Source organism: Stegastes partitus, unplaced genomic scaffold, assembly GCF_000690725.1.
Source record: "Stegastes partitus isolate 25-593 unplaced genomic scaffold, Stegastes_partitus-1.0.2 Scaffold560, whole genome shotgun sequence".
NCBI classification, from domain to species: Eukaryota; Metazoa; Chordata; class Actinopteri; family Pomacentridae; genus Stegastes; species Stegastes partitus.
The window spans coordinates 274,119-301,745 of NW_007578291.1; the positions used below are offsets into that span (position 1 = coordinate 274,119).

Sequence of the window (27,627 nt, forward strand, 5' to 3'; positions counted from 1 at the left end):
AATATGTGATTCATCAGTTTCTGCGCTGAGCTGTGGGCAGAGCTGCAGACGTCTGTGCCAGACCCGTGCCAATAATAGCATCATATTTTTCCTCTGACTATCGATTACGCCCGAGGCTGATGAGGAAAATGGAAGCTATTGTTGTGGCTCTCGCAGACAAACCGAGAGGCAGATCAGCTGTAAACAGCCGCCTCGGATGCGCCTCGTCTTCTCCTCATGGCTGCGAGCACAAGCGAAGCCAATTAGAACATTACGCACCGCCGCGTTGCGCCCAGATTCCCGGGGAGGTCCCTCCGACAAAAAAACAGCACCGGCAGCGAGGCGCTCCGGGTTTCTGCGCTGACATATTTGTGTTTACAACGAGACAAACCCGCATTAAGAGCCTCCAGGTACCGCAGCGCCTCATCGCAACCTGCAGCGGCTCAATGCGCGCTATTCTCCGGCCGTAGCAGCGACCGCGGCGCGTTTATAGGTTACGTAAGGTGAATGTGTGTTCATGTGAAATTAATGTCCCAAACGATGCGGGATGCAGAGCCTGGTCCTGATGCTGATTTTCCTCTTCTTTTTTTTTTTTTAGCCTCTAATATTTCTGAGCAGAGTGAGTGAGAGGAGCTGAGCTGCTGCTGCTGCTGCTGCTGTAAATCATATCGCGGTAACAAAAGATGCCTTGTGTTAAATATCATCTCCACGCAGCCCCGAGCGATCCCCTCGTCTTTAGAGTAATTCTGCAATTCAGACAAGACGGGCTGAAAAACAAGCAAAGCAAGAGAGAGAAGGAGGAGAGAAAAAAAACTCACCCCTTCTTTGTGGTTTATTGTCCTGTCAAGCGGGCCTCTGCGCCATCGATTCTCACTCAGTGGTCTTTTCAGATGCTAAAAGGAGGAGAGGGGGTGGAGGAGGAGGAGGAGGAGGAGGATGATGGGGTAGGGTAGGGTGGGATGGAGGAGGAGGAGGAGGTGGTGGTGGTGGGGGTACCGGGGTGGGTGTGAGAATCAGACTGGGAGAGCCGATCACAACACAAAGGTAAAAGGAAGAAGAAGGGGGAGAAAAAAGAAAGCTCCAGCTTGAGCAGCGGGACTGCAGGAGGAGAGCGGCCGCCTCCTGCGCTCCGTCCGCCGGCTGCACTGCTGCCAATGTCCCCCCTCCTCTCTCCGCGCTCCGCTGTGGTGCTGTGGAGGGGTTTTCTTACATTTTATTGATTTTTCTTTTCTTTTTTTTTGTATTCGCTTACTTCTGAAAATTGTAAATACATTCTCAGGCACAATTGTGGCAAAAACAAAAATCAATATTTCGACACGTACTCGGGCTGTTTTCTTTCTGTGCCAGAAGGAGGCGAATTATCAAGCGCGATAAAGCAGATGACTGTTGTGGAGCACTTTTCTACACTGTCAAAAATAAACAGTTTGTAACTTTCATTTTCTTACATTTTACTGTCATTTAGAGTTGTCCTGTTTTGTTAAATTACAGATAAACAGTAAAATCAGATAGAAAACTATGAATGTACGTTTACCTAAAAAAAAAAAAAAAAAAAAAACAACCTCCAATTATTATTTTTAGGTACATTAAGAGAGAAATTGAAAAAAAATAAAAAATAAAAATAAAAATGTGGCTATGACTTTCCCCGTTTTGTCAAGATAACGAGTAAAATTACAGAAAAAAAGTATAAATGTACATGTTAACCTAAAAAAAACTGTTTTTTGAAAAATTTATAAATGGTGATTTGGTTCATTTTTAAATGTAATTAATTATTTACTTATATAATTATTAATTTAAAATTTATTTTGTAAATTTTCCCCAATGGGGATCAATTAAAAAAATATATATTAAAAAAAACTGTATTTAAATCAGCAAAAAAAATACTATGTTACCGATATTTGCCCTTCTTAAAAGAAAAAAAAAGTTATATTTGGGGTTCTAAAAATATTTTTTACTATTTTACAGATTGTCATTGTTTCGTTAATAAGTTTAACTAACTGTAAATAATGTTCACATCAAAAATCTATTTATTTATAAAAAGTTGTTTGTTTAAATCAGCTATAAAAATAAATTTACTGAAGTTTTCCATTATTGGGGGGGGGCGGGGGAGTATATTAATGATTGAATTTCTAAAAACAACACTGTGTGTGCAATTAGTGTACTGAGTGATTAACTGAAAAGCAAACTTACATTATTAGTAATAAATGTTGTACAGCTGTTTCTACTACACTGTCAAACAAAACAAAGTGAAAGAAAAATAAGACTTATTTGTCTTCTATGACATTATTACAAGATCATATTACCTCATGCAAGAGAAAAAGACTAATTATCCTCAATCACACTGCGGTGTAATTGGTAACGGAGAAAAAAAGACGGCGGACAGCAGATACAAAAAACAAGAAAGAAAAACTTACAGAAGAAAGAAAACAGAAAGAAATGAATGACAGAACCTCTGGAAGTTTTTAGGAGCTGCTGTTAAAGTAGAAAAATCTGGCAAGAAAACGACAAAACCAGAATGTGACTAAAACCAGATGAAAACGAGAAAGGACACAAAATGAAAAGACAAAATTCAAATTCAACTGTTTGTTACTTAAAAGGAATCTTTATTAATAAGTCAAGCATTAAAATACAAAATACACTTCACCCCACATGAGAAAAGGAAAAAAAATCTTTGTCAAAAACTTCTGAAAACAAGTTACTGGAACCTTTGAAACACACGTTACGGATGGTAAAAATAACATCGACCCCCCCCGACTCCCCTCCTGGAGCTTCACTTGGCCGCCTGCTGAGCCTGACGGCGGAGCAGGACGTAGATCTTCTCTTTGATCCAGTCCTTGTTGTACGGCTGGTACGTCTGCGTGTCGGCGCGATACCTGAGGCGGCACCACAAATGACATGCAGCTTTTAGTTTGTGCTCCGAGGGCTTTGCTAATGTGACTCAAACCGTGACCACATGACTTTTGCTCCTGAAAGTCAAGTTTAGCTTCTGTGGGATAAAGGAGCAGCTGGTTGAGACTCTGTTTTGCTCAAAGGCACTCAGGCTGAGGGGTTGAACCTCCTACTTAACCCAACACAGCTGCCATGAAACGACTCACACAGCTGACGTGTTCTCAGTGTAACAACAGCAGGTTCATCCTCACATATTTGAATAATATGAGAGAGAATAAAGACTTTTCGTAAAAACAAAGCAAAAGGTAGAAAAAAAATTCTGATTTCTGGAAGCAAACAATCTTTAGAAGTTGAACTAATTTCTAAAAACTTGCACATCGAATCGAATTGTGTTCCAAAGCTGCCGAGGATTGCTTTATGAATAATATAAACGTTTCGGCGGCTTTGTGATGGAAATATGGAAAAACAACAAAACAGAGCAACACAATCCGGCAGACAACAGAAGAAAAGCGAAGAGGGACTGAAGCAGTGTCCTGATTTTATTGAAGGTTTTTGATGAGGAGCAGTTCATCTGTTTTACCGCCAGAGAATTAAACATCACCAGAGCGTTCCAGAATAAACACTGTAAACTTATTCTGAATTGTTGGAGTAGGTCGATACTGCGCGACTAAATTATTTGTTAAATTAACCGAATGTTTCCGTGTGCGATGCTTCCCTTTAGTCGTGCTGCACATCCAGTTATATTATCTACATACATTCAATATAATGTATGAATAAAGTGCTCAGCAGTGAAATTACACCGACACTGATTTCTATCAAAATGTAATTATTAACTAAATAATGATTAAATACTAAAACACTTTGCCTTTTTTTAAAACTACAGACTCCATTTACTGGATTTTCCTTCATCTACCGGGACAGTTATTATTATTTATTACACATATTTGTTACATTATTGTATTTATAATTATTGTAATGATTGATGTTTTTATTTTTGTAGTTTGTGCTTCACTACACACACCATGATTAGCTCTAATGCAGCAGAAGCCGTCTTTCTACACAACTGCCACGTGAATTTTGAAATGCTGCAAAAAAAAAATAATGGCAAAAACATGAGTTAACTGCTTCAGAGTGAATAAACTGGGCTGTGTGGTGACCTCACAGGAGCCAGAGTTGCTTCTTGACACTCACTTTGATCAATTATTAGACAGTAAACGCTGCTTGAATGAATGTAGAGGAGGCGTACAGGCTTGCACATTGTTTTAGTCAAACTTACACCAAGCAGCTGAGGTCAGCCAGGTCATCGATGAAGTCGAACAGCTGGCTGATGTCGTACGTTATCGACGGACTGTTGGGGTTCATTCTCTTTAAATGCTCCTCATACATCTTACACACACCTGTGCAGGAGACAGAATATCACCCTCGTGTTAATCCAACATGTACTACAGAAGAAATACAAATATAAAGCAAATCGTTTCAGATTTACTTGATTTTTTTTTTATTCCTACTGTTTATAAAGTTAAAGTTAGCGCTGCATATTGCCACTGAAATATCAGATAACTCTATGATCAGGCTTATTTCTGTTAAGACAACAAGGCAGCAGGTATAACTAATCCTAATCACGTTTCCCAGGTGGTTCAGATGGATTTTTCCAAATTCAAGGTAAGATACTGAGTTTTTGTTTCATTTTTCATGTTAAACACACTTTAAACCTGGTTTTACAGCTTCACACCAACATCTTTTACCTACAAGCAGACTGGCAATGTTTGTGAGAACTAACTGTGTAAGAAGAAATGAGAATTGTTTCCATGTGACAAGCTTATTTAATAATTAACTGGTACATTAATGCAGTTTGTGGGTGGTTCTATTTACATTTATCTGACCCACAATAACCAGAATTTTGTCATGTAGGCTCACAGAAGCTGCACTTCTGTCATCTGTGAATAGAAACAGGTACAACTCAACTATTTGCGGTTACAGACTAAAGTTAGACTAGAACTAGTTTCAACTCGTGACTGCATGTCTGGTAAAAGGGTTTGTGTTGCATTAGTGGGACAAGCAGAAACTCTTAGATGTAAATCCTAGAGGAGTACGTGTGTGTTTTCTACCATGTTGCACCGTCGGCGTACCTTCCATACACTCGTTGACGGACTCATAGTCGGCGTACGTCCTCCCCTCGGGCCTCTTGGTGGGCTGCACCAGCAGGATGGTGTGAGACTGAAAAACAAGACGCATGTTTAGATTAAATCATCCAATGTTAGACTGAAACAGTGATCTGGTTTAGTCAAATAAACATATTTCAGCTGTGAGAATCAGTTTATCACGCAGAGAAGTGGGAAAAGCTTTTTCTCCACATTTCATTTGTGTAACACGTCGACTTGGTTTTTTTTGTTTTGCGTGTACAAACCAACTGATTTAAAGACTCTGCTCTGACCTCAACTAGTTAGTGAACGATTATTAACTAATTATCATGGTATTTAAGGCCTAGGTAATAAAATGACAGCGATATGTACCAGCGATAGAGCCGTTAGCAACAGCAATAAGACAAATGTGAGAGATTGTTTGATAATTTCAAAAAAAAAAAGTGTATTCAATACAAACGTCCATAAAAGCAAATTAAAAAAACAAAAACACAGTGAAAAAGCCACTAAAACGAGTAACTTCTTTATTTAACAGGGATTCGGGCAGGATGAATCCTTTATCCTTTTACTTGTTTTTACTTGTATGGATAATTTATTTGTTTTTGTGTGCCTTTCATTGTTGTGCTAACATTACAATGACTTTTTGCGTACCTTTATAAACAGGCTAAAGAGGTTAAATTCAAAGTAAACATTTATTCCTGGTGCTCCATCTTAAAAATAATTCATTACAAATAGTCAGTTCACTCCATTGACTGAAAGTAAACGTTTTAGTGATAACTATGTAAAGCTCTATCACCCAGCCCTGTGTGATAATTCAATTACCAGGCAGCAACAGTTTTTAGACTTTTGCTTCACATCATATCATTATATATCAGCATGAACTGACTTGTTTTTGTTGTTTTTCTTGAACTTGTTTTAAAGACACTAGTTTGACCTCTCAGTTAGTTAATAATTAGTTCCCAGTTATCAGGATATGCAAGGATCAATGAAGGAACATTAGCTGCCAATTTGTTTGTCAATGAATGGATTATGACAGCAATAAAATACTAAAAATAATAAAATGTCAATAAAAGCATTGATGAGAGCATTTGAGCGTTAAAAACAAATGAATGAACTCAAACAAGAGCAGCTGCACGTAAAAGAGGATAAAACAAAAAATCCTGAACCACCCTACGGATGAGATCAGTTAACATTTAGACTGGTTATGTGCTAATAATAAATCTGTATTCATTACAAAAGACAAAAAGTGTTTTTTTTTCCACGTTTCACAATCTGAACAAGGCTTTAGAAACGAGGACTGGACAAACAGACGCACAGTTTGAAGGTTGTGCTTGCAAACGCTCACTTAAAGCGACAAAAAGTCTCATTAAAACATATTAAATAGCTTTTTCTTTGCATTGTGTCGGAGCTGTAGGCATCAAACGCGTGTCGAACTTGTCAGTGTGGCTTGTTGAAGCTGCTCAACTCCCAAACGTACCTCGCATTCATGCTAGCTAACATTAGCATCGAGCTTGTATCTTTACCAAACACCCAATTCTGCTTGATTAATCGACATACAATATTGACTTCAGAAAAGTGCAAATAAGCTTAATTTGTAAGTGGCCTGTCAAAACGTACTAACCATGCTTTCAGCCGCCTTTTTCTGTCGGTTTTGATGGATTTTCTTAGACCGCTGCTTCTTCCAGACGAGTTGACCTTTAGCACCGGAAGTACAACCAGCTAGCGAACATTATTTTTTAATATGAACTAACTTTTTTCTTTTTAAGCTTTTTTTTTCTTTTTGTGAATTGTTATTTTTTTGTTAGTCCGAAATAGCAATATTGGATGTGGTAGATCAACCGTATATGGGAGCAGTCTATTGAATTTAATTTTGTGGTTAAGATTGGAATAATAAACGCTCCGAGCAGCGGTGTGTTCTTGAACGCAACCCGAGCAGGAAGCAGTTCACAGCAGCGGCCGGATGATCTGTGAGGAGGCAGGAACAACAAAGAGGAGAAAGTACCCGGGTTTTAACCAGCTCCCACACACAAATACCGCAAATTATCGACTCTTCCCCGTAGGTAAGTGCCATTACTTCAAGACTGAACTCCGGGAGCCACATTTAACCAGAGCTCCGCCGGTTAGCCACCGTTAGCCGCCCAGCGCGGCCGCTGCTGCTCTGCCGTTATGACATTACTGGCTAACGTTAACTAGCCGTTTTCTCGAATGATAAAACACCTCCGAGAGCACCGATGGATACTTAGCGTCACTGTTCTTTTAATTTTTTTTATTTTAATTTACCACGTCAGAAGTCAAAATGAACCATTAGCAGTTCAGCAATTATTAACGAATGTGATTTCCCATGTGTTTAATCAGTGACGTGAACGTTACACACCCACAAATACTTTAGATTAGTATTAATGGTAACGTATTGTAATATATAAGCTAACTCTATTTTCATATTTAATACACGTTTCTGTATTGAATACAATTTTATATATACACAGAAAGAGGTAGTGGTCACTGTACAGATTCCTCCTCTTCAAACTGACCGTGGGAAAGAAGATATTCTCTATATATTACATGCACATTGTGGATATTCGTATATATTACATACCTAAATGCACTGTTTATACTGCTCACACTGTATATAACATTTATACTGTCCTTAGAACTATTCCACCTAAATATTTTCACATCTCACTGTGCATTTACTTCTTCTTTTACACAACTGGTTAGATGCTTAAATGCATTTTATTGTCTTCGTATATGTACTCTGCATTGAATATAATGTGGGTCGTTTCATCTCAAATGATGACTTGATGAACTCCAGATCTCTCTCCTGTTAGGATTAACTATCCACCAGTGCTTTTGTTTGCATGGAATCATTTGTCACATCTGTTCAGTATGTTATAAAAGTTCAACTAAAATGGCTTTTTTAAATTTCTATCATTTCTATCTTATGTGGACAAAGTATTCTGTTTGCTTAGTTTTGTGTTTTGTGTGACATGCAACTTTATGTGGTTTACAAAATATGACTGGTTCACTTCTATGTTGCTCAAAGATGGAACTTGTCATGACGCTTCCTCTTTTTTTCTTCATATTTCAACTTGCCTGTAATCAGTTTATTGATCTATTTATAAAAGATGGCATGATGAGAAATAACGTGAAAAAAATCAGGTTTTTTGTCTTTAATAGATCCTGAGATGCTGTTTTTCAAACATAGCCTGAAATTTCAATGGGTGAAAGAAAATATACAGAAATTGGGTCAGCTGGTAATTATTATTATTATTATTATTATTATTATTATCCTGTAAAGTATTTGACATATCAAGCTGAAATTTGACAGACATCTTAATGAATAACTATATTTTATGCAATACAATTTTCAGGAAAGTTGGAGATGGTTGAGCAGATTCTTTTCCAAAAACATCAGACAATTTAAGAATAAATGACCTGGCTGTATACTTTTACTCAAGTAGAATTTGAATTCCAGATTTGTACTTGTTCTGGAGGATTTTTATGTCATTGTTTTGTTCGAAACCTTAAATTTCAATCTGCAAAAACAGCTACTGAAAGTGGCTTTTTTTTTTCTTTACTTATTTTTTTTTAATTATCTTGGAAAATATTTGATATATCAAGCTGAAATTTCACAAAAATCTTTGTAAGTATCCACATCTTATGAAATGACTCATCTAATTTCTACTCTGTGCTTTAACACCTTAAACACACACACAATGATACACTTAAAAATGAACATAAAAACATTTTCACACAGGAAATCCAATCAGTGCATTGGTTTGCTAGGTTTACATGTATATTTTTTGTCGTCGTAGCTTTAGTTCTAAATGAGCCAGATTAATCCCCACAATTATCAATACTGTGTTGATATATCCTTATATTCTGACTTCCTACCTCAGCTCAAAACATGCACAGTTAATGGATGGGTTTAAATGGGCTGTAGGTGAGAGTGTGCTCTTTGTATTAACCCTGTAATGGACTGGCGACCTGTCCATGTTGAACCCTATGTCCCCTGTATTAGGCCCCCGGGACTCTTTACAGGATCTTCGATGGATGGTCTTAGCCGTAATATTGATTATAGTCTAGTAAAATGTATCATGTATAGTCTTTTGTAGGCTCAGAAGTCTCAATGTTTCAATTATTCAAGTAAACTGACAGCATAAATAACCGCTGTAGGGTCTTAACCTGAGTATATAAACTCGTTAGGTTTATTCATGATGTCAGTCTCATTTTTCTTCTGGATATCACTTTGGTACAACAGCTTTAAATGTGCTATATAAATGACAGTGACTTAACTTGTTCCTGACCTTCTAAAGTTCAGCCAAGGCTAATACCGGTCTTAATTAGATAAATCGGCTGGGTATCTCCCAAAGCTGGAGTCTTTTCTAAAATCAATTTTCTTCTTTTGTGTTTCAATCCCTGCCTGCAGCTCAGTCAGGAAACCCTGTCTGGCGAAACACAAAGAGGGAATTTTATTTTTAAGACGAGAACTTTTGGAGATAGCGGCTCGATCCGGCTCAGTCATGACTGCTGAAACCTGATAATGTCAGCCAGAGCTGCTGCGATAGTGACCTGGAAAATTGCTGTAATTGTTAAATTTTTAGAAAAAATTTAAAAAAGAAGAAGAAGACAAAACCCCTTTGCTGAGTTGCTGGTAAATTTAACATTGCATACAATATGGAGAATAACGGAGTTCTTCCAGATTCTCAGAACAAATCCATCAGCTTTTATTTTAAACAGACTCTGAGGAATTCCTCTTTATTGGGCACTATACAAAGTTTTGGGAGTTTAACCTGGTGATCAGTTCTCTGTTTGATCAAAGAATGAAAACCTTCTGGAGATGAAAACATTTCTCCGTACGTGGACCTCAGGCCTTTTCCTCTGACCTCGTTTCTTGAAACCTTATGCAACCCGAACACAAACGTGCTGATCTCGTTGCAAGTCACTCCGCTAACATGGAATAGTAATTCTACAAACAAAGATGCCTAAATATAGAAATGGACAATTTAACGTAAACTGTTAGAGCTCACAACTTAGTTTGTTTACACTCTATTAAATTAACTGCCCACTGTTTTGATAGCTATTTGGTTTGATTCATTTTTTAAAAAGAAACAATGTCAGAATTCTCCGATTCTGGCTCCCTAGATTAAAATGTTTTCTGGTTTATTTCCTCCTTTTCACATCAATTACAACAAATTCAGTTGGAGACAAAGATAAATGGCACAAAATCAGATTTTCCAATTACTCCAGCAGCAAGAAAACCCTCCTTCTTGTCTGCCAGTGAGCTTAGAATCGACTTATTGTTTTCCAAAATGTGGCTAAATAGGTTTTCAGTACTTTTCATTTGTTACTTGTGTGGTCAGCTGTGTATGTTTCTGTTTTCTAGTCCATCGCACAAAAACAGAAAATAGGTGTTTGTGTAAAACTAGAGCTGCAACCTTTAATTGAGGATTTGTCAACAAGTACTTTTTATAATCAATAAATCATTTTGTATTACTTTAAAGGGGAAAAAAATGTCTGATTCGAGTTTCTTAATTTTTAATGTTTTCTGTTTTTTCTTGTCATCTGTGACAGTAAACTGAATATTTTGGGGTCGTGGACAAAACAAGAAATTTTTGATTGAGGAAAACACCCGCTTTTTCAATTATCTGACATGTTATAGACCAAACAACTAATTGACTGATCAGGAAATCATAGACAATGTGAAATAATTGCTAGGTGCAGCATTAATGTCAGCATTGGCTGGTCTTTACAATGCATTTTACACAGACAGATGACTGTGGAGTATGGAGTCACAGTCAGAATGGATCACTTCACACCGGTATAGAAAGAAGGAATGACTACAGAAAGAACAGAGAATGCAATATTCTGTTTTTCTGCTCTCTCTCTCTCTCTCTCTCTCTCTCTCTATATATATATATATATATATATATATATATATATAAGATAGAAATAATTCAATTCGTGAAGAATTATTAATTGTAGAAGGATTTGGGTGATTTTGTCAGGAAGTGCATCTGCTTTGATGCTTTGAAAATAATAATTCATTTTAAAAAGAGCTCAACAAAACAGTTTAGACCCTTTTATCCTAACACTGATGAAGGCATCTGGCTTTGCAGTGATCATCCAGACCTTTGTGGCGCTGATTTCAGGCAGTTGTGTTGCTTCGTGTGGACATAACAATTGCGAGACGTTGCAGACAGAGTACCTGTTTTTGGTCAACATCATCCTTTCTGACACTGTTTGTTTTGCAACCAAATCTTCCTTTTCAGTGTTTCTCTCTTGTTCTTCACTCATGTCGCTGTGCACATGTAGAGCCTGCATGTCAACAAACTCTTGTGCATATAAATTACAAAGTTTTTAGTCGAAGAAGTTTAGTCGGCGCTTAAATTGGAGTAATTTATGTTCTATCAGGTGAACTTCTCTTGTAGATTAGTCACAAAAAATGAGAATCATGCAAGTTTTCTTTTTGTACCAAACAACAAAGCATTTTGTAGCATCCTTACAGCCACAAGTCGCTCTTTGAATGTAGATACACGTCTGGACACCTTATTGGAATAACAAAAATGTTATATTTTAGGTGTTGGTGGATCTCAGTGGGAATAAGATATAAAAATGTGACAGACAAGAACTCCAGCATTAGAATTCTGCTGTGCAATATCTTGTAACAGCAGCTCGTATATACAATGGGAAAGCTCCAGAATAACGTTTGTCCTGTATGTGTTTTCTGTCTTCTATAAAATCAATGCCAGCTCAGTTTCAGCAGCTTATCACACCTCCTATCTTTACACTCTCAATTTGATTCAATGTTGTCACCAACGAGCTTTTATTGGACCTATTTCTGGTGCCACGAGTCTGATTTAGTTTCCCGTTTCTCTTTCCACAGGGTAACACAGTTTGGTTTGCATGTGAGGACAAGTGTCAGCCGAGCCAACCATGGCGAACAATGCAGAGGATATCGAAAACAATATGGTCAGTATGAAAGCATGTTGCTCCAACGCTGTGTCCCCGTTGGTGTTAATGTATTGGCTAATGATTACCTAACAGTCTGGGCTGCGTAAAGCTCAGTGTTTCAGTAAAAAAGAGTCATCTGTTCCTGTTAGTGACTCTATGCACTGTGGGGGAGTTTCAGTCTGATAAGTTTGGGTTTATTTGACCCTTGCTGCAATAAATTACCCAGGACAGGATGATTATATCGTGATAAGGAATGATGCATTTTTACAGCGCTGGTCGGCTCCTACGACAACATCACACTTTGAATACTAAGACTTGCCAAAACAAAGTCGCCAAGTGTTTTATATGGAAGATCTTTTAAAACATAATATGAAAACAAAGTGCAACAGAGTTAAAGTACGTCCCTGAGGTTGTAACATAAGAACATGAATGATGACTTTGAATTTCGCTGTTACTGTAAATAAAGGCGTTTCCCATCCAGCTATGAGATAAAGTCAAAGTCCCTCTTTATTGTCACAGTCAACTTTACAGCCCTGAGCCTTGTCCAGTGTTTTGTTTACCTCACAACAATTAGATTTCACAGTCTTGAGACCTACAGAACATTTAAGTTCTGTCTTGAAATGCGCAAATGGCCAGACTGGTTGGAAAAAAGGGGCATTAACACTCATTTTGAATATGAATTTGAATTGAGGACTAATTCAGTAAAGTTGTCTGTATCTTTTGTGTCCTTGGGAGGAGCGGCGGCCTTATTCCCAGGCCTGAGAAACAATGCGGCACGCCACACACTGAGGTCATTTCGCGCAGCTGCCTGTTTAAGAGCTCTGGCAGCTTCTCGCTATTCCCATCGCTCTCTGGAGATATACCTCCTGTCTTCATTTCTGTGTACCTGGTGAGATTGCTTCACGTCTGGGCTGCCGCGTGTCTCGACTCGCCTGGCAGCCTGACAGTTTGAGTTCACACAGTCTCCTTGATTTTTTCGCGTCCTTATTTTGTCCTGACGGGACGGATCCTCGGGGTGAGCGGTAACAAGCTCGCTGTTGTTATCCTTGGAGGAACTGAGCGACTGAGCCAGTTAAACACTGAAATGCAAACACCTACGGCCCATTTCATCTGATAACATGCATGTACAGGAGGACTGATAGATTGGTTTTAACTATTTCTGTGGCGGATTCTCAGATTGGTTGGGTTCTCATGCACACACAGCCCATTAACATAGAATTATGTTTTATGAGTGAAAGGATTATAGTAGTAGAGGGCTGGTTAAACTGGATCTGGCATCTTTGTTCAGAGCATGGACTGACTACGACAAAGAGAAGTTACTGCCTTACTTTCCCAGAAGATCTGATTTTAAGAATAATTGCACAGGTAGCATCATTAAAGGTGCTGTGTGTAAGTAATAGATTTTAATTTTCAGTCGCTTCCAACCAGGTAGCACCGGCCCATCCTGCCTCATGTTTCCCGACCTGCAGGTTCCTATTATGGTGGTCCAAAGTGTCATTCAGTTTTCCCTTCCGAGCTGGAGGTCCACTCCAACCAGAACCTGCAGTAGGCTGTTACTTCAAGCTTACTGAGACAGGGAAGAACAAGGTTGCCATAAATTCCAGCCATGATGAGATAGCTGACGACTGTTTGTGGGCTAAACTTCAAGAAGTTGAAGTTGGAGTTCGTCTGTAGGTTGAAGTGCAGCTGAATGACTCTGTGACCCACAACAACAACAATCCTGTCAGCCTACAAACAGAGAAACGTGAGAAGGGATGGACCAGGACTAGCTGGTTAGCACCAACTTGATGTTCTAGAACAACTGTGAAAACGCCAGAGACACGAATCGCCACCTCTGATCAGGACTTTCACAATAAGATCAGAGCAGAAACAGTATCCAGATGTTTGTAAATTGTCGCCTTTACCCGGAATTATAGTGACAGACTTTGTATCCAGACAACAATACGCTCTGTGTCATTAGTAATTTAAAATATTTTAACCAATAAGGCAGAAGGTGAAGGACGTGCATGTCAAAAAGTGTGTTGTAGATTAGCTGTAGCGCCTGTTTGCACCACCAGGTGGAGCTTCTTATCATTTAGTACTGTAGCGACCAAAGGTGTCGGTCACTTTGACCAATAGCAGTTCTGTGTAGGAGGAGGGCATTGTGAGTTTAGCTAGTAAAGGGGCACCATGAGAAAGTCTCCGTTAAAGCTTAATGCCCACCGACCAGAACGCATGTGGGCGAACTGAAGTGACTGCGGTCAAAGTGGTCTCATCAGGAGACAGAATGGTGCCCACTGAGTTCATTTATTGTTACTATTGACTGTTATAGTTTATGGATTATCGGTTTAGAAACTTGTACAAAATTTGCATCCCTAGATCACATGACTTTAACTAAATGTGGGGGGGGATTGTAATTCAGATCATGGATTGTGTTACTACTCGATAAGATCATCGCCAACCCTGCTGTATCATATTGTGTTTTAGAACACTGACCCATCAAGTTGCCTCAAAAATAATTTATCACTAAATATGGCTGTTTTTGACTTTTTGTTCTGGTTATGATCAGTCTGCTTCAATCTTATAAATGTCTGTAAATACTTATTGTTATTTTTTTACTAGAATGTTGATACAAATTAAGCGTACACAGACTATAATGCAATGTTTTCCCGTACCGACAGGACCAACAGCAGCCTAACGCAGCCCCAGAACCCCCTCAGCAGCCTCAGGAGGCCGGGGGGACCAGAGCGAGGTCCAGGGGAGGATCAGGAGCTGGAGGAGGAGGAGGAGGAGGAGGAGGCGGCGGCGATGATGGAGGAGGAGGCGGAGGAGGCAACAGTAGCGGCCCGGAGCAGAACGGGCAGCCTCCCGCCACTCGTCCTCCGCTGGTGGTGGAGACTGACGAGGACGAGGACGAAGAGCTGACCTTGAAGTACGGCGCCAAGCACGTCATCATGCTGTTCGTCCCCGTGACGCTCTGCATGGTCGTCGTCGTGGCGACCATAAAGTCCGTGAGCTTCTACACCCAGAACGACGGCCAGAGACTGTGAGTGTTACCATGATGTTTGTATAGAATGCAACGCCGCAGCTCTGCCACTAGGTGGAGTTAATGTAATGTAGAGTACATCACGCCGGCATAGTTTGAATACCAAGGCAGCACTGTAATTGCTTAAGATCATTATGGCAGAGTCTGAATCTGGCTCAGAACACGTAAACATGGTATTTTATATCTTTAGCTGCGACCCAGAGCAGTTTATCTCCCCTGAAATAGCAGTAAGCTCAAGCGTTAAGCTTCCAAAATCGACTGTAATAACATATAGACGACATAGAGTTAAAGCCACCGTGTACAGGCGAATATACGGCAAGATTTCTTCATTGAATTTGTTATATTCTCTTTTCTTTGCTGTTGTATTCATGTCCATTGATGTGTCTCTGTAGGATCTACACACCGTTCCCCGAAGACACAGACACAGTAGCACAGAGAGCATTAAACTCCATCCTGAACGCCACCATCATGATCACTGTGATCATCGTCATGACTCTGGTGCTGGTGCTGTTATACAAGTACCGCTGCTACAAGGTACACACCTCACACAACACATGTCAGAAACACACAACAGTTACACTAATAAAGGTGTGATTAATGACTGATCTGCTCCAATCACGTCTCCATCCTGATCAGATTTTAGTAGTTATACATGATTACAGAACTGCAAGATATTGGGGAAAAATGGCATTGCAATAATTAGTTTTTTCCTGGCATATATATATTGTTGTATTATAGGAATTTTCACCAAATGTCTTGAATAACTCCACTTGGAAAGAATTAATGAATCTAGAATGATTAAGGTGACTTTATAAAGACACCTGAACACATTTGTTGCATCAGTGAATTCTCGCTTGCATCTCGAATTCTCACATTTCTTGTGCAGTTTAACGCTGGCAAAGACGTACGAAAAAGCCTTTTGCTTAGGATGGGGTTCACATCTTTCTTCACTCTTGTCATCCAGAGTTTTGTTGTGCTGCTTCAAATGGTCAAATTAAATCAGTGGTGTTACCTCACGCGGTACTAAGACAAAGGAACTCTTTCTAACAGACTACCACACACTATCTAACTCATGACAATATATTTATTAGCAGCATTTTGGTGCTAGACAATGTCAGTATTAAAAAAAACATTTATTTTGTTTTTTGCCCAGTAAAAATCTGTAATATATTCTTGCAAGTTTGATCTTATGCAAGAGTCTGTTGGAAACGTTTGGTGCTAACTACGCTGCATCTCAACAAACTCTGTGTCTCATTTAAGTTTAAAATCGGGACAAAATCTCAGTGTATCTGATGATCCTCACCCTTTTCTGTATGTATTAATCTACCTTGCATGCTCATGAATATTTGTCTTGATGTGCATACCCTAGGTTTGCATTCATATGAAGATTAATAGTGACTTGAAAATAAGTTTATTTTGTCAGCAGTCTTTTCCTGGAGGCTGTGCGATATCGTTCATATCAACTAGTGACAGGTTAAACTCTTCACTTGCTGAACATCTCCAGTGTTCCTCAAACGCCTCACATGCATTCTACGTTTTGCATGCTAGCTAGGTGGTTGCAGGTTACTCCGGCAACAGTTTTAGCGCCAATGCTGCGTCCGATCATGTTGATTACAAACGAGTGTTCTAAGTGTGTACTGCTACCTACGTTGACATGCTAAAGAAGGAGGTGGCTAACAGCTAAACAGCCCAAAGAACTGGTTAGCTTTACTCCAGACAACAAAACTGAGATCCCATTAGCACTGGCCTCACAGCGGAGCATTCATTCCAGGTCAAAACAATGCAGCTTAGCCGGCTTATCCAGCAACGGCCTCGTGTGTGAAATATAGCAGCTGTGGATGAAAGTGAAGCTGACAGCTGGAAGTCAAAGATATTTAACTTTGTGTTCTGCTTGTTTGACTTACTGGGATGCTTACTCATCACATTATGTAATAATGTCAGCTGTTATACTAACAGGTGCAACGAAACTACTAGAAAGGTGAAGAAAATGACCACAAATCATGTTTTGTCATGTTGTGCAGGTGAAAATGTGATTATATTAAAGCTGATGCACCTCTTCTATCTAATAGTCTTGTTAGTTCAAAACAAACACTAGAAACTTATTTTGAAGTAATAATGATTTAAGCTGTGATTTGCATCTTCGCAGGTGATCCAAGGCTGGCTCTTCCTCTCCTCCCTCCTCCTGCTCTTCTTCTTTTCCTACATCTACCTCAAGTAAGCAGCACGCCTCATCGTTCAGCTTCCAAACATTGCAATAGATGTTCGTGAGCGTCCATTGCGATGCAGAATCTTCGGGTGTTTTCATCACATCTCCCGTCTTTTCCAACAGAGAGGTTTTCAAGACCTACAACGTGGCCATGGACTACTTCACCCTGGCGATAATCATTTGGAATTTCGGCGTGGTGGGCATGATGTGCATTCACTGGAAAGGACCTCTGCGGCTCCAGCAGGCCTACCTCATCATGATCAGCGCCCTCATGGCCCTGGTTTTCATCAAGTACCTGCCAGAGTGGACCGCCTGGCTCATATTAGCCGTCATCTCCGTCTACGGTAAATCCTCTGCTTTCTGACCTTTAAGCAAGAAAGCCCGAGTCTTTAAGTGACCTTTTGAAGATGCGCATCAGTCATCTGGTTTCTTTTAGCGCTCGTGTTTGATAACAGGAAGACGGTGCTTGGAGGAAAAGGGAGAATTTAAAATGTGTTATCTAACCAAGTTTTGATTTAATGTGTGCTATTTTTATTTTAGAACATTTGGTGGTTACCTTTTTATAGATTTATATACAATGATTTACCAAACAGCACATCACTTTTAGCAGAACTGTGGTTTCTATTCCTATTTACTGTCAGGAGTTTTTTCTCTTCAGCGGTACGTATGGAACAGATGTTGACATCACTGGATGTGTCTCAAGAGCTAAACATTTACACAAATTCTTGAAAAAACTGGGCTGAAAAGTTTGCGAGGGACGGAAATGCGTGGGTGGCAAAGCATACGGCTGAATTAGACTTCCAGAGAGCTCGGACAGTTGCGTAAATGATCAAAATGCTGGCTCAGCAGAGTCACAGAAATGTTTTGGGTCGGTGTCCAAAAGTTAATTAGGTAAGTAAATAGACACTTTATGTTTGAAAAAAAGTAGCAATAGTGGTTAAAATGATGGATATAAATTTAGCAGAAGTTCAGATGCTGCCATGTTGTGTTCACAGCTGTTGTGTAGTTACACTGACAAAGTTCAGGTTGTACTCAGCATAATCACACAGGTGTCCAGTGAGTTTCTGGTTCAAAGAAAAAAGTCTAACTGGAAACTCTTCAGTGACTCTCAGCGTTTGATTTACGCGTTTCATTATGTGAAGACGTGAACTCTTCAAAGACGGAGCCGAGCGTTGTGGATTGCAGGAGCCAGAAACTGTGCGCTTGGCTGCCTGTTGTTATCACAGATGTCGTGTGAGGCTTCTCGGCCTCTCAAAGAGCCCCTTTGTTCGGTGGCTAACATCACTTGTCTGGTCTCTGTCTTGTTTCCTCTCAGATCTGCTGGCGGTGCTTTGTCCCAAAGGGCCTCTGAGGATCCTGGTGGAGACGGCTCAGGAGAGGAACGAACCCATCTTTCCAGCTCTCATCTACTCCTGTAAGACCAACACCCACCACAAGCCAACGTTATTACATTTATTAACACGTTATTGCAGCGAAATGGAGGAGGGCCAATGAATTTCTTCACATTTTAATAAAAGCATACAGAAGCTGAAGTGATTTCACTTCAGTAGTTAGAAATCAGCTCCTGCTTGAGATTCTTACAGGATTTTAACTGTAATATTTAAATTACTCAGGTCAATTCATTAGCATTAGTGTTCCAGTTTTAAACTTCTCAGGTGAATTCCAGTCCTATTCCTGTACTGGAAAGCACTTAAGCTCAACGGCTGACTCAACTTGACTTGACAGTTCCACTTCAAGTGACTCTTAAAGCCCCTTTTACACACTTCATCTTCTTTCGATGCAACTCTAATTAATTGTTGCAGCTTTGTGTCCTTGTGTTTCAAATCCGAATTGAGGCTTCTTTTTTTTTTTTTTTGGAACAGTCAGACATCCACTGAATCTTTAACTCCTTTAAATTGCTTTTACTCAACGACTGCGTTCCAGATTACACGCTTTGTCCTTTTCTTTAAGTACATACACACAGCTGCCCTCACAAAATCCGTCCTGCTTCATGAAGTTTGCAGACAACTGGGACAGCCTGCTCCATTATATTATCAAACTTTGGCTGTTCCAGAGTGTAAACTGACCTGTCATCTGTCTCTTGATGCCTTCAGCTTGTTTATACGTGAGCAGGACACTGTGATGTATCTGTGCAGAGGATTGTGGGCCAGAAAAGCACGACATCCGGATGTAACAGAACAGCCCAGTATTTTTAGTCGACTGCGTTTGAAGCGCTATATATTAGGACACCCTAAACAGTATGGAAGTGTGGATAAAGGAACACACCCATTGTCTTCTTCTGCATTGTGATTCTACAGCTTTGCGTCAGAAATAACCTTCGCCTGTACTAACCCAGCTGAAAATGCATATACATAGCCGCTCACGTGGGTGTGTCGGTGTAAACACCAATCAGAGCTTAGTTTTTAAACATTCTACAGAGAAAAACAATAACAGTGGTGAAAGCTACGTTCAGAGATGACTTTCCTTGCACTGAAACAGATTTATGTCTTAGCTGTCTTCTGAGTCGATGAAGAACACGTTGCGTCTGCCCGTTCAGACTAAAACACAACCCTAGAGTTTTTAAACTAAAACAGGGTCGACAGTGTGTTCAGAAGTCTGCCTTTTAGGGTTCCTAAAAGCGTCGGAGTCGTGCTGATGTTTGACATGAATGATGCTTTTAAAACAAAACCTTGTCACTGGATGAAGCCGAACATTCAGTCTTCTTTTAGCGCTTTTACCTCAAGTGGCTCTTCAGTTACTCACATCAAACCGTGATTCTACTCCATTCTGATCTGATATTTTAACAGCCTTGTGTGGTTACACTAAAATGTCCCATAAGCTCCTTTGAATGGTGAGGCATTAAGCTGCTCTTCAACTCCTTTCAAGTACTTCAACTTCAGCTGACTCTTGAGCTCTAAGCATTTCCACTCAGGGACTCTAAAACCTCTTTCAGCACATTTGCTTTACCTGAGTTCTTTCAGTAGCTGCAGATCAATTTAAATGTAACCATGTTTTACCTAATCTGTCCTCCCTGAAGCTCTCTGTTAAAATACCACTTCAGCTAATGAGGTGCTGTTGTTTTAATTACCAATTTAACAAACTTATTGCTTGAACGTGGGGAGCAGCTTCTTGTCTGAAGGGCTTCAGCTGATGCTGCTGTGAAAAAATGTTGTTAAAAATCTATTTTCTTCACCTTTTTAAAAATTCCTTCGACCCAAACCTTGAAACCTTTTAACGCAACCTGTTTTGACCGACTCACTTCCTCCACAGCTACGATGGTTTGGCTCGTCAACATGGCCGACACCGACAGGCCGAAGAGGAACTCGACAGAAGCAGCTTCGCCCCAACAAGAGACTCAACAAGGTGAGTGCTTGAGTCTGCATGACTGATCGGGGTTCAGGTCAGTGCCAGATGGTTCCTTTTTCAACCTGAGTCTGTCTGGTATCTCCCAACAGCCCCGGTGGCGTCTCCGACCCCCTCCAGTCCATCACAGGACGACGGAGGCTTCACCTCCAACTGGGTGAGCCACCAGGAGCACCAGCTGGGGCCGCTGCAGTCCACCGAGGACAGCCGACGGGAGATCCAGCAGATGCCCTCGGCTCGTCCCCCCGCCGAAGACGACGACGAGGAACGTGAGTCATGGAAGCAGAATACTAAACATTGTTTAGCTGACGTTTGAACCGAGACGAGGCTGGTTGGTGCTCAGGAGGTTAACTCATGTGTTAAAACATGCCACCCTCCAGTTACAAGGAAGTTTTAGTATATTTTGAAATATACAGTAAAATGACGAGTCACTGCCAGTATTTTAATATTTCAGTTATTCCTCAAGTTTATCAGTCCTGTTTATTTTTCCCCGTTAACCTTCTGAACCCCAAAGCCTACCCACGAGTTTCATGTTCTTTTAACGAATCGCCAAAATTACACCGTTTAGTAGAGAAAGTATCAGATTTTCAACTTTCCAATGGTCCTTGAGCCATGTGTTGAACCATGCATGTGTGACATACAGTTCCAAGAAGGCTTAAAATTGTGATATGTAATCAAAATCACTTCATTTAAACAAACAGTCTGCAGTAACCAGATTCTGTTAAAAACTCTGAGACGTCATGACTGACTCAGCTGCAACCATCAATCACGTGATGAAAACTCAAGTACTGGGCTGAACTGCAGGCTGTGTACACAGAGCAGAGAGGAGACGACAAAGGAGACTGAAAAGAAATCGATCTAAAATAAATGCAGCACGGCTCAAAAACAGCGTACAGAGGAGCGAGTAGCTGTAAGATACATTCTGCATGGTGAAACATCTTTCTGGAGTTGTGCGAAAACAGCTGGTTTGTCAGGGTTGCATGAAAATAGTTTAATATCCTTTTTTTTTTCCTGGCAATGGTGCAACTTGTTCCCACTCAAATCAAAGGATTCATTGGAACATTGGATGTTAAAAACTAAATATTGATACAACATGTGCAATATGTGACGTTTAAATGATCCCACAACAAGATGAAAGACTTGGTATTTCAGTTTTTGTGGCCTAAAAATGATCATTTGTCTAATTTAGGTTGTTCTGATCTGCAACAACATCTAAACTGCTGACATTTACAGTTAGTGTAAGTCTTTAAACTAGTATTAATAGATTTCTTTGGTCGTTTAGGAGGACGTGCATGAAGCTGCCAACACAAAACTTACACGTTATCACATTCAGTATATGCAGAGTAACACCAGCATCCATTTAAGTGCAGCGTTCTCTTTCCTTTTGGCTCAGATTTTGGTCTCTAACAACTCCTTATGGAAACATCCGACTCGTTAGGGCTTCACTCTCTCCAGCTAGTCATTAATCTTGACTCCTGAAAGCCTGCTGTGGATTCTTAGAGAGTGTCTTCTTCTAAAAAAAAATCTGAGTGCAGAGAAAGTGTTTCAAAATAGTAAAGTTAGAGCATTCGTAATGCTCCATAGAACTCAAGGAAGCAAACATCTTTCATTTGTTTCTTGTTACTTTTTAGGTCCAGACTAAAGTGTTTCTTTCCCACACTGTCTGTTTAACTCCGTATGTCATCACCAGCATTTTGCTTTAAGCAGTCAAATGTACATCAAAAATAGGAGTAATAGCACATTACTGTCCTTTCAGATTTACCTCCCAGCTCCAACATGAAGCCCAACTCTGTAATTCAGACTCGTGAACGCTCAGATTGTCTCCTCCTGCCTCCTCTCACTGTGTAATCATCATCTTTCACTTCCCCGTTTTCCGAACACATTAACCGTTTTAGGAATGTTTTTATGTGTTCCCCTTTCTACGAAATTAGTGCGTGCGTGAATGTTTTTAGTCTGAGAAAATTAGGAAGCGATTATTCACTGCAATTGCTAGGTTTCATGTCTATTTGAGGGGCCTGCGCTCTTTTGGAGCTCAAAGCGTCGGTAAATACGGGGTCGGAGCTCTTGTTTGCTGCAGTAATTACAGCTGAGGGGGCCGGAGGGTGTGGGGCCGGAGTGGAACCCGTGTTTGAATTGCCTCCACCCTGAATGTGGTGTCCTCCTGGTGTTCTCAGGGGGCGTCAAGTTGGGCCTCGGAGACTTCATCTTCTACAGCATGCTGGTGGGAAAGGCGTCAGCCACGGCCAGCGGCGACTGGAACACCACGCTCGCCTGCTTCGTAGCCATCCTCATTGTGAGTTGCCTATTTTGGTGTCACGTTCGAGTCACCGCAAACCTCATCTCAGCATAATATGTAACCTCACTTTATGGAACCGCTTGATTGTATAACAAGCTGTGTGTGTCTTTTTTTCCCCGCAGTGCTGGTTTTGTTTGGTACACAATGTGCTGTTTCCTCACTGTCTTTTTTTGCCTCCTTGTGCCCCCGCAGGGTTTGTGTCTGACCCTGCTGCTGCTCGCCATCTTCAAGAAAGCTCTGCCCGCTCTGCCCATCTCCATCTTTTTTGGCCTGGTCTTCTACTTCGCCACAGACAACTTGGTACGGCCCTTCATGGACAAGCTGGCGCTACACCAGTTCTACATTTAGCAGGACGCTGCCCCGATAACCCTCACCCACATAGCGCTCCGGCCAACAACATGAGAGCGGTCCCTTCACAGCCGGGGAACAAAAGGTCGATGCAGGGGCCCCTCCCGTCCCCACATCCCCTCCTAAGACCTCCTGACGCCGGGACACGTTGTTTTTTTTGGTTTTTTTTGTTGTTGCTCTGCCTTTCTTTCTGGCGCCAAGGGAAGGGTTTTCCCCCTACGACAGCTAAACGTTTTAATTCAGTTTTAAAACCAAGAAGTGACATTTTCCCGCTCGACTCGGGGCCTCGCCTTCGATCTCGGCGGCCTCAGCGGGAACATTTTACCTTTATTTATCCAGGGAAGCTTCAGCGCCCTGCTCCACATCCACACAAACTCTCCAACGACCGGGGCTGTTACAGCGGGTGCCTTGCTCAGGGACACCTCGGCGGTAGCTGTTGAGCAAAGGGAGGCGATTTCGTTAAACCTCCCTTTTCGAAGACTTTAAACATCTTTCATTACACGCGAGCTACCACCGCCCCTCCCCCGCCCCCCCTTCCAAGATTACAAAAGCCTTCATCAGACTAACGGACACTCGACGATGATAATAGATAGAAATGTGTAGTTTGATTGTGTTTGAGATGTCAGTCACCAGAGCGTGCTTTCCTCACTGCTGTTAGGAGTCTGTTTCTTCACTTTAGACACTAAATTCAAAGCTCTGACGGACAATTCGCACCCACAAAGATCACGTGGCTCTTTCTCTTGTGTGGAAAGTGGGAGAATTTTTCTCTGCAGAATTGAATTATGTGTGTGTGTGCGTGTTGTCACGACACCGACTCGTCACCCTCACGTTTGACTTCACGGCTCCGAGAGGGAGGAAGGAGCTCACGCGCTCACCTGTCGGCCACCGAGCGGTTCTGCTGGAGCAGTCGGAGGTTCAGTGCCTTGCTCAAGGGCATTTCAGTAGTTGTTGTTGTCATTACTGTGGGACAGAAATGTGCTTTTCGTTTCTTCCCCCCCCCAACCGAAATTCGAATTCAGTATTTTTTGTTTTCTTCTCTCTCTCTCAACCTGTCCAGGGATTGTAACCTGTGATCCTCCGGTCACAAACTCTGAACCTTTTAGGCTACAGCTGCCCTCATGACGCTCGCCTGGTGCTGTTTGGAACTATGCTACATCAAACACTGAAATTATTTCAGCTACACACGAATACTGTTGTGTTTTTTTTCACGATATGCAGAAGAGAAACTTTGTATTTTTTGAAATACGGGGGTTAAGTGTTAACCGCGTTCCTGCTTGATCTTAAAAAGCATTTTTGGAAAGTGTGAAAACGACGACTGAAATTATGTCCTTTCAGTCTTAATAAATGAGGGAATAGATGTAGTTGAATTTGATACTTGAATTTGCGAACATTTTTGGAAAGCCTGATCTCCATTTATAAAAAGCTTAACTGATGTTTTAAATCTCGTTCAAAAGAAACCAAAAAAAAAATTTAAATCAAGACTTGTGAGAGAGACCGTAGAGGAAGACCAGCTGCACTCTTATGTTGTTGCACTCGAGCTTCACGCTTGCAGATAAAAGAATCCAAGAGGGAACAAAATCGTAATATTTGTTCTGAGACTTTTTTTTTCTCTTCCCTTTTTGTTTTTAGGGAATATGTTGGGTGACTGGCTTTTTTCTGTCCTTCACATGCATATGTGTGTTATGCAAGGTTACTCTGATTCAGATTTTGTTCTTTTTTTTATAATAAACAATGAAACTGAAAATAGGCTACATTTTTTTATTCTTTCTCACCCGGAGCAGTTATCGTGGACCACAGCGTCGCTCTGAACGTGGTAATCTGTGAAAACAGTCCGGTTTGGGTGGCAACTATACTGGTGTCTTTGCGATATACCAGCCAGCGTTGGACTATCTGTCTAAATTTGATTGTGTTCTGGACTATGAGAAGCATAGGTAACAATCTTGTGTGCTCACAAAACTCACTCTGCGTGAAGGCACGAGGCTCCGATCTGCAGCATTTTGATCTGCAGCAGGTCAGGATGTTTAAAAATGGTTTCCAGGCCCATATTTGAACAACAGAGTGAGTTTTCTCAGCTTGGATTTCAAATTTATAACAGAAGCTGCTGGTGTGGAGTTTAAAGGGTCTGACAAAATATAGACTGGAATCATTCATTTTCGTTTTATAGCTCCGATTCCCAACAGAGGTCACCTCAGGGCACCTCAGACAGTAAAATCAAGACTTTACAATATTCTGTTATAGAGAGAAATCCAACCGTTGCCTGTGTGCAGCACTTAGGTCCTCTGGGAACAAAAAAAACGTAATTTTAACAGAAGAAAACCTCAGGGGATATATTATCTTTTTTTTTTTTTGTCAAGAGAATAACCCAGTTTGTGCTCCTTTTGCTTCTGTATCAGTCAGACTTTATTTGTATTGCATCCGTTTGTGCAATTTTAATGCAATTCAAAGTCATTTGCAACTGGGAGACTAAAGTAAATAAAATACATAAAAGATGAACAGAGGAAAACTTACTCTGCGCTTCACATGGTTTCCAAACTGTATGAAAGAGCAATATTTAATCTTCTGAGTACTTAAAATATATTTTCAACTCGGTAGGAAGGTCCAGGTAATGGTTTGGATGCACCAGATCTCAATAACAAAGACATGGTGCACTAAGATTCCCTGATTTTAAGGTTGCAATTGGTTGAGTTGGAGGCAAATTTATTTTAGCAGATTTCCCTTCATTACATAAATACAGTGGAGAGAGACAGGGCATGTATGGGAATAGAGTAAATAGATGCAGGAATGGTTGGGAATCGAACTGGAGATTCGCTGCTCGGAGAACATAGTTCACCCAAGATGGAGACAGTTGACGGTCAGTGCACAATTCACCATTATTTACATTGCTGATAAATCTGTTGCTTTTTTTTCCTCTATTAATTGATTATTTCGTCTATAAAATGTCAGAAAATGGGGATCTGTGTCCCAAAGTCCAACATGACGTCCTCAAATGTCTCGTTTCGTTCACAACCCAAAGATTTTTTAGTTTACTGTCACAGAGGAGCAAAGAAACCAGACAGTGTTCACATATTGTCATATTCAGGAAGCTTTAGACGGAACATTTTGACTTTATCTTCTTGTTTGCTCAAACTGTTGAACTGATGATCATAATGGCTGACGATTAATGTAGGAGCTGACAGCTAATCATTTAATCAGTCACTGCAGCTATAACTAATGGTTTTACATAATGTTGGGCAGTTTAATCTGTAATGATGTCATTTACAAAACTTATCATGAATGTTTTGTCTTAATCTGCAATGCAACTCATAGCTGTCAGAGAAAAGTATCAGGAAGAGTCTCCTATATGGTGCTAAGTTGTACTTCAGTATAGTTTCCTCAGTCATTCTGGGACTGCCCATCTTATTGACTGCAGAGAACAACAGGTAAAGCTTATATTTGTATTAAACTACATTGTTCTTTTTTTGTTTCCTCTCCACTCAGAGGTCAGAGGTCACGGTCGCCCAGAGATCAGCACTCCACAGTTCAATACTTTCACACAGTGACAAAACTCTCTGCTTCGTCTGACGCAAAGCATCTCTGCAGACGGTGGGAACATTGTGGAAATTCCTCGGCGTGCTGGTGCGCTGGCATCCCGCGCTCGCCGTCCCCCGATGCCAACTGGCTGCCGGGCGCAGTTGGCTCGCCGCCTGGAGCGCCGGTCGCATTAGCTGTCACCATGGGGACTGTTTGGCCTCGCCGGCCGGGACAGTGGCACAGTATGGCAGTTTACCCAGAATGTTTAGCCTCATACTGTGACTTACCTAACAAGCCCTCGGCGAGGCCTCATTCTGGCATGAGAATCCTGCTGCTGGGCTGCCCAACAGCTACACAGTTAATTCCATAATGCTTCCCCTGCATCGATTCCAGACACCTGTTCTGTTCAGATTAGGTTACAACATGCACTTGAAACCGTTTGGGCCTCATTCCCAGAAAAGATTAACCCCATGCTCGAGACGTAGTTTTTCCCCCGTGGTGATAAATTTCCATTGAAATTAAGTAGAATCTTGTGTTTCTGTTTTGTTTCTCTCCTGGCACATGTTTACGATACCCTCCAGGTATGTTTTAAGATGAAAAATACACCTCCTTACTCATGGAAAGAAAAAATCTGAATTTACAGTGCCTATAAAAAGTTTTCCCTTTATTGTTGTTCAAAATTGAAACATGGGCAATTTCATATGGCGTTTTGGACAAGAATTTACAAAAAAAAAAGCCTCTATCATGTCAACATGAAGACAGATTTCTACAAAGTAATGTCAATTGATTAAAAATATAAAACGTAAAATAAGTGATTGGTGGTGGCATCATCATGACATGAAGCACGGTTGTGGCATCATCATGATATGAAGCATGGTGGTGGCAGCATCATGATATGAAGCATGGTGGTGGCAGCATCATGACATGAAGCATGGTGGTG

General features: G+C 40.7%; 2 protein-coding genes across 2 annotated transcripts; one reads left to right on the forward strand and one right to left on the reverse strand.

Annotated features, from left to right (window-relative positions):
* Positions 1-2,556: 2,556 nt before the first annotated feature.
* LOC103362185 (ERH mRNA splicing and mitosis factor) lies at positions 2,557-6,729 on the reverse strand. The gene is made up of 4 exons (XM_008288482.1): positions 6,628-6,729; positions 4,995-5,082; positions 4,142-4,262; positions 2,557-2,849 (listed from the first exon to the last, which is right to left on the reverse strand). Exons 1-4 carry the CDS (start codon positions 6,628-6,630, stop codon positions 2,747-2,749), a joined length of 315 nt encoding a protein of 104 aa, XP_008286704.1. The 5' UTR covers positions 6,631-6,729; the 3' UTR covers positions 2,557-2,746.
* A 225-nt stretch (positions 6,730-6,954) lies between these two features.
* psen1 (presenilin 1) lies at positions 6,955-24,921 on the forward strand. Its single transcript, XM_008288483.1, has 11 exons — positions 6,955-7,066; positions 11,893-11,978; positions 14,621-14,985; positions 15,378-15,519; positions 17,132-17,199; positions 17,315-17,535; positions 18,507-18,605; positions 20,441-20,533; positions 20,626-20,802; positions 22,708-22,826; positions 23,022-24,921. Exons 2-11 carry the CDS (start codon positions 11,943-11,945, stop codon positions 23,175-23,177), a joined length of 1,476 nt encoding a protein of 491 aa, XP_008286705.1. The 5' UTR covers positions 6,955-7,066; positions 11,893-11,942; the 3' UTR covers positions 23,178-24,921.
* Positions 24,922-27,627: the final 2,706 nt, after the last annotated feature.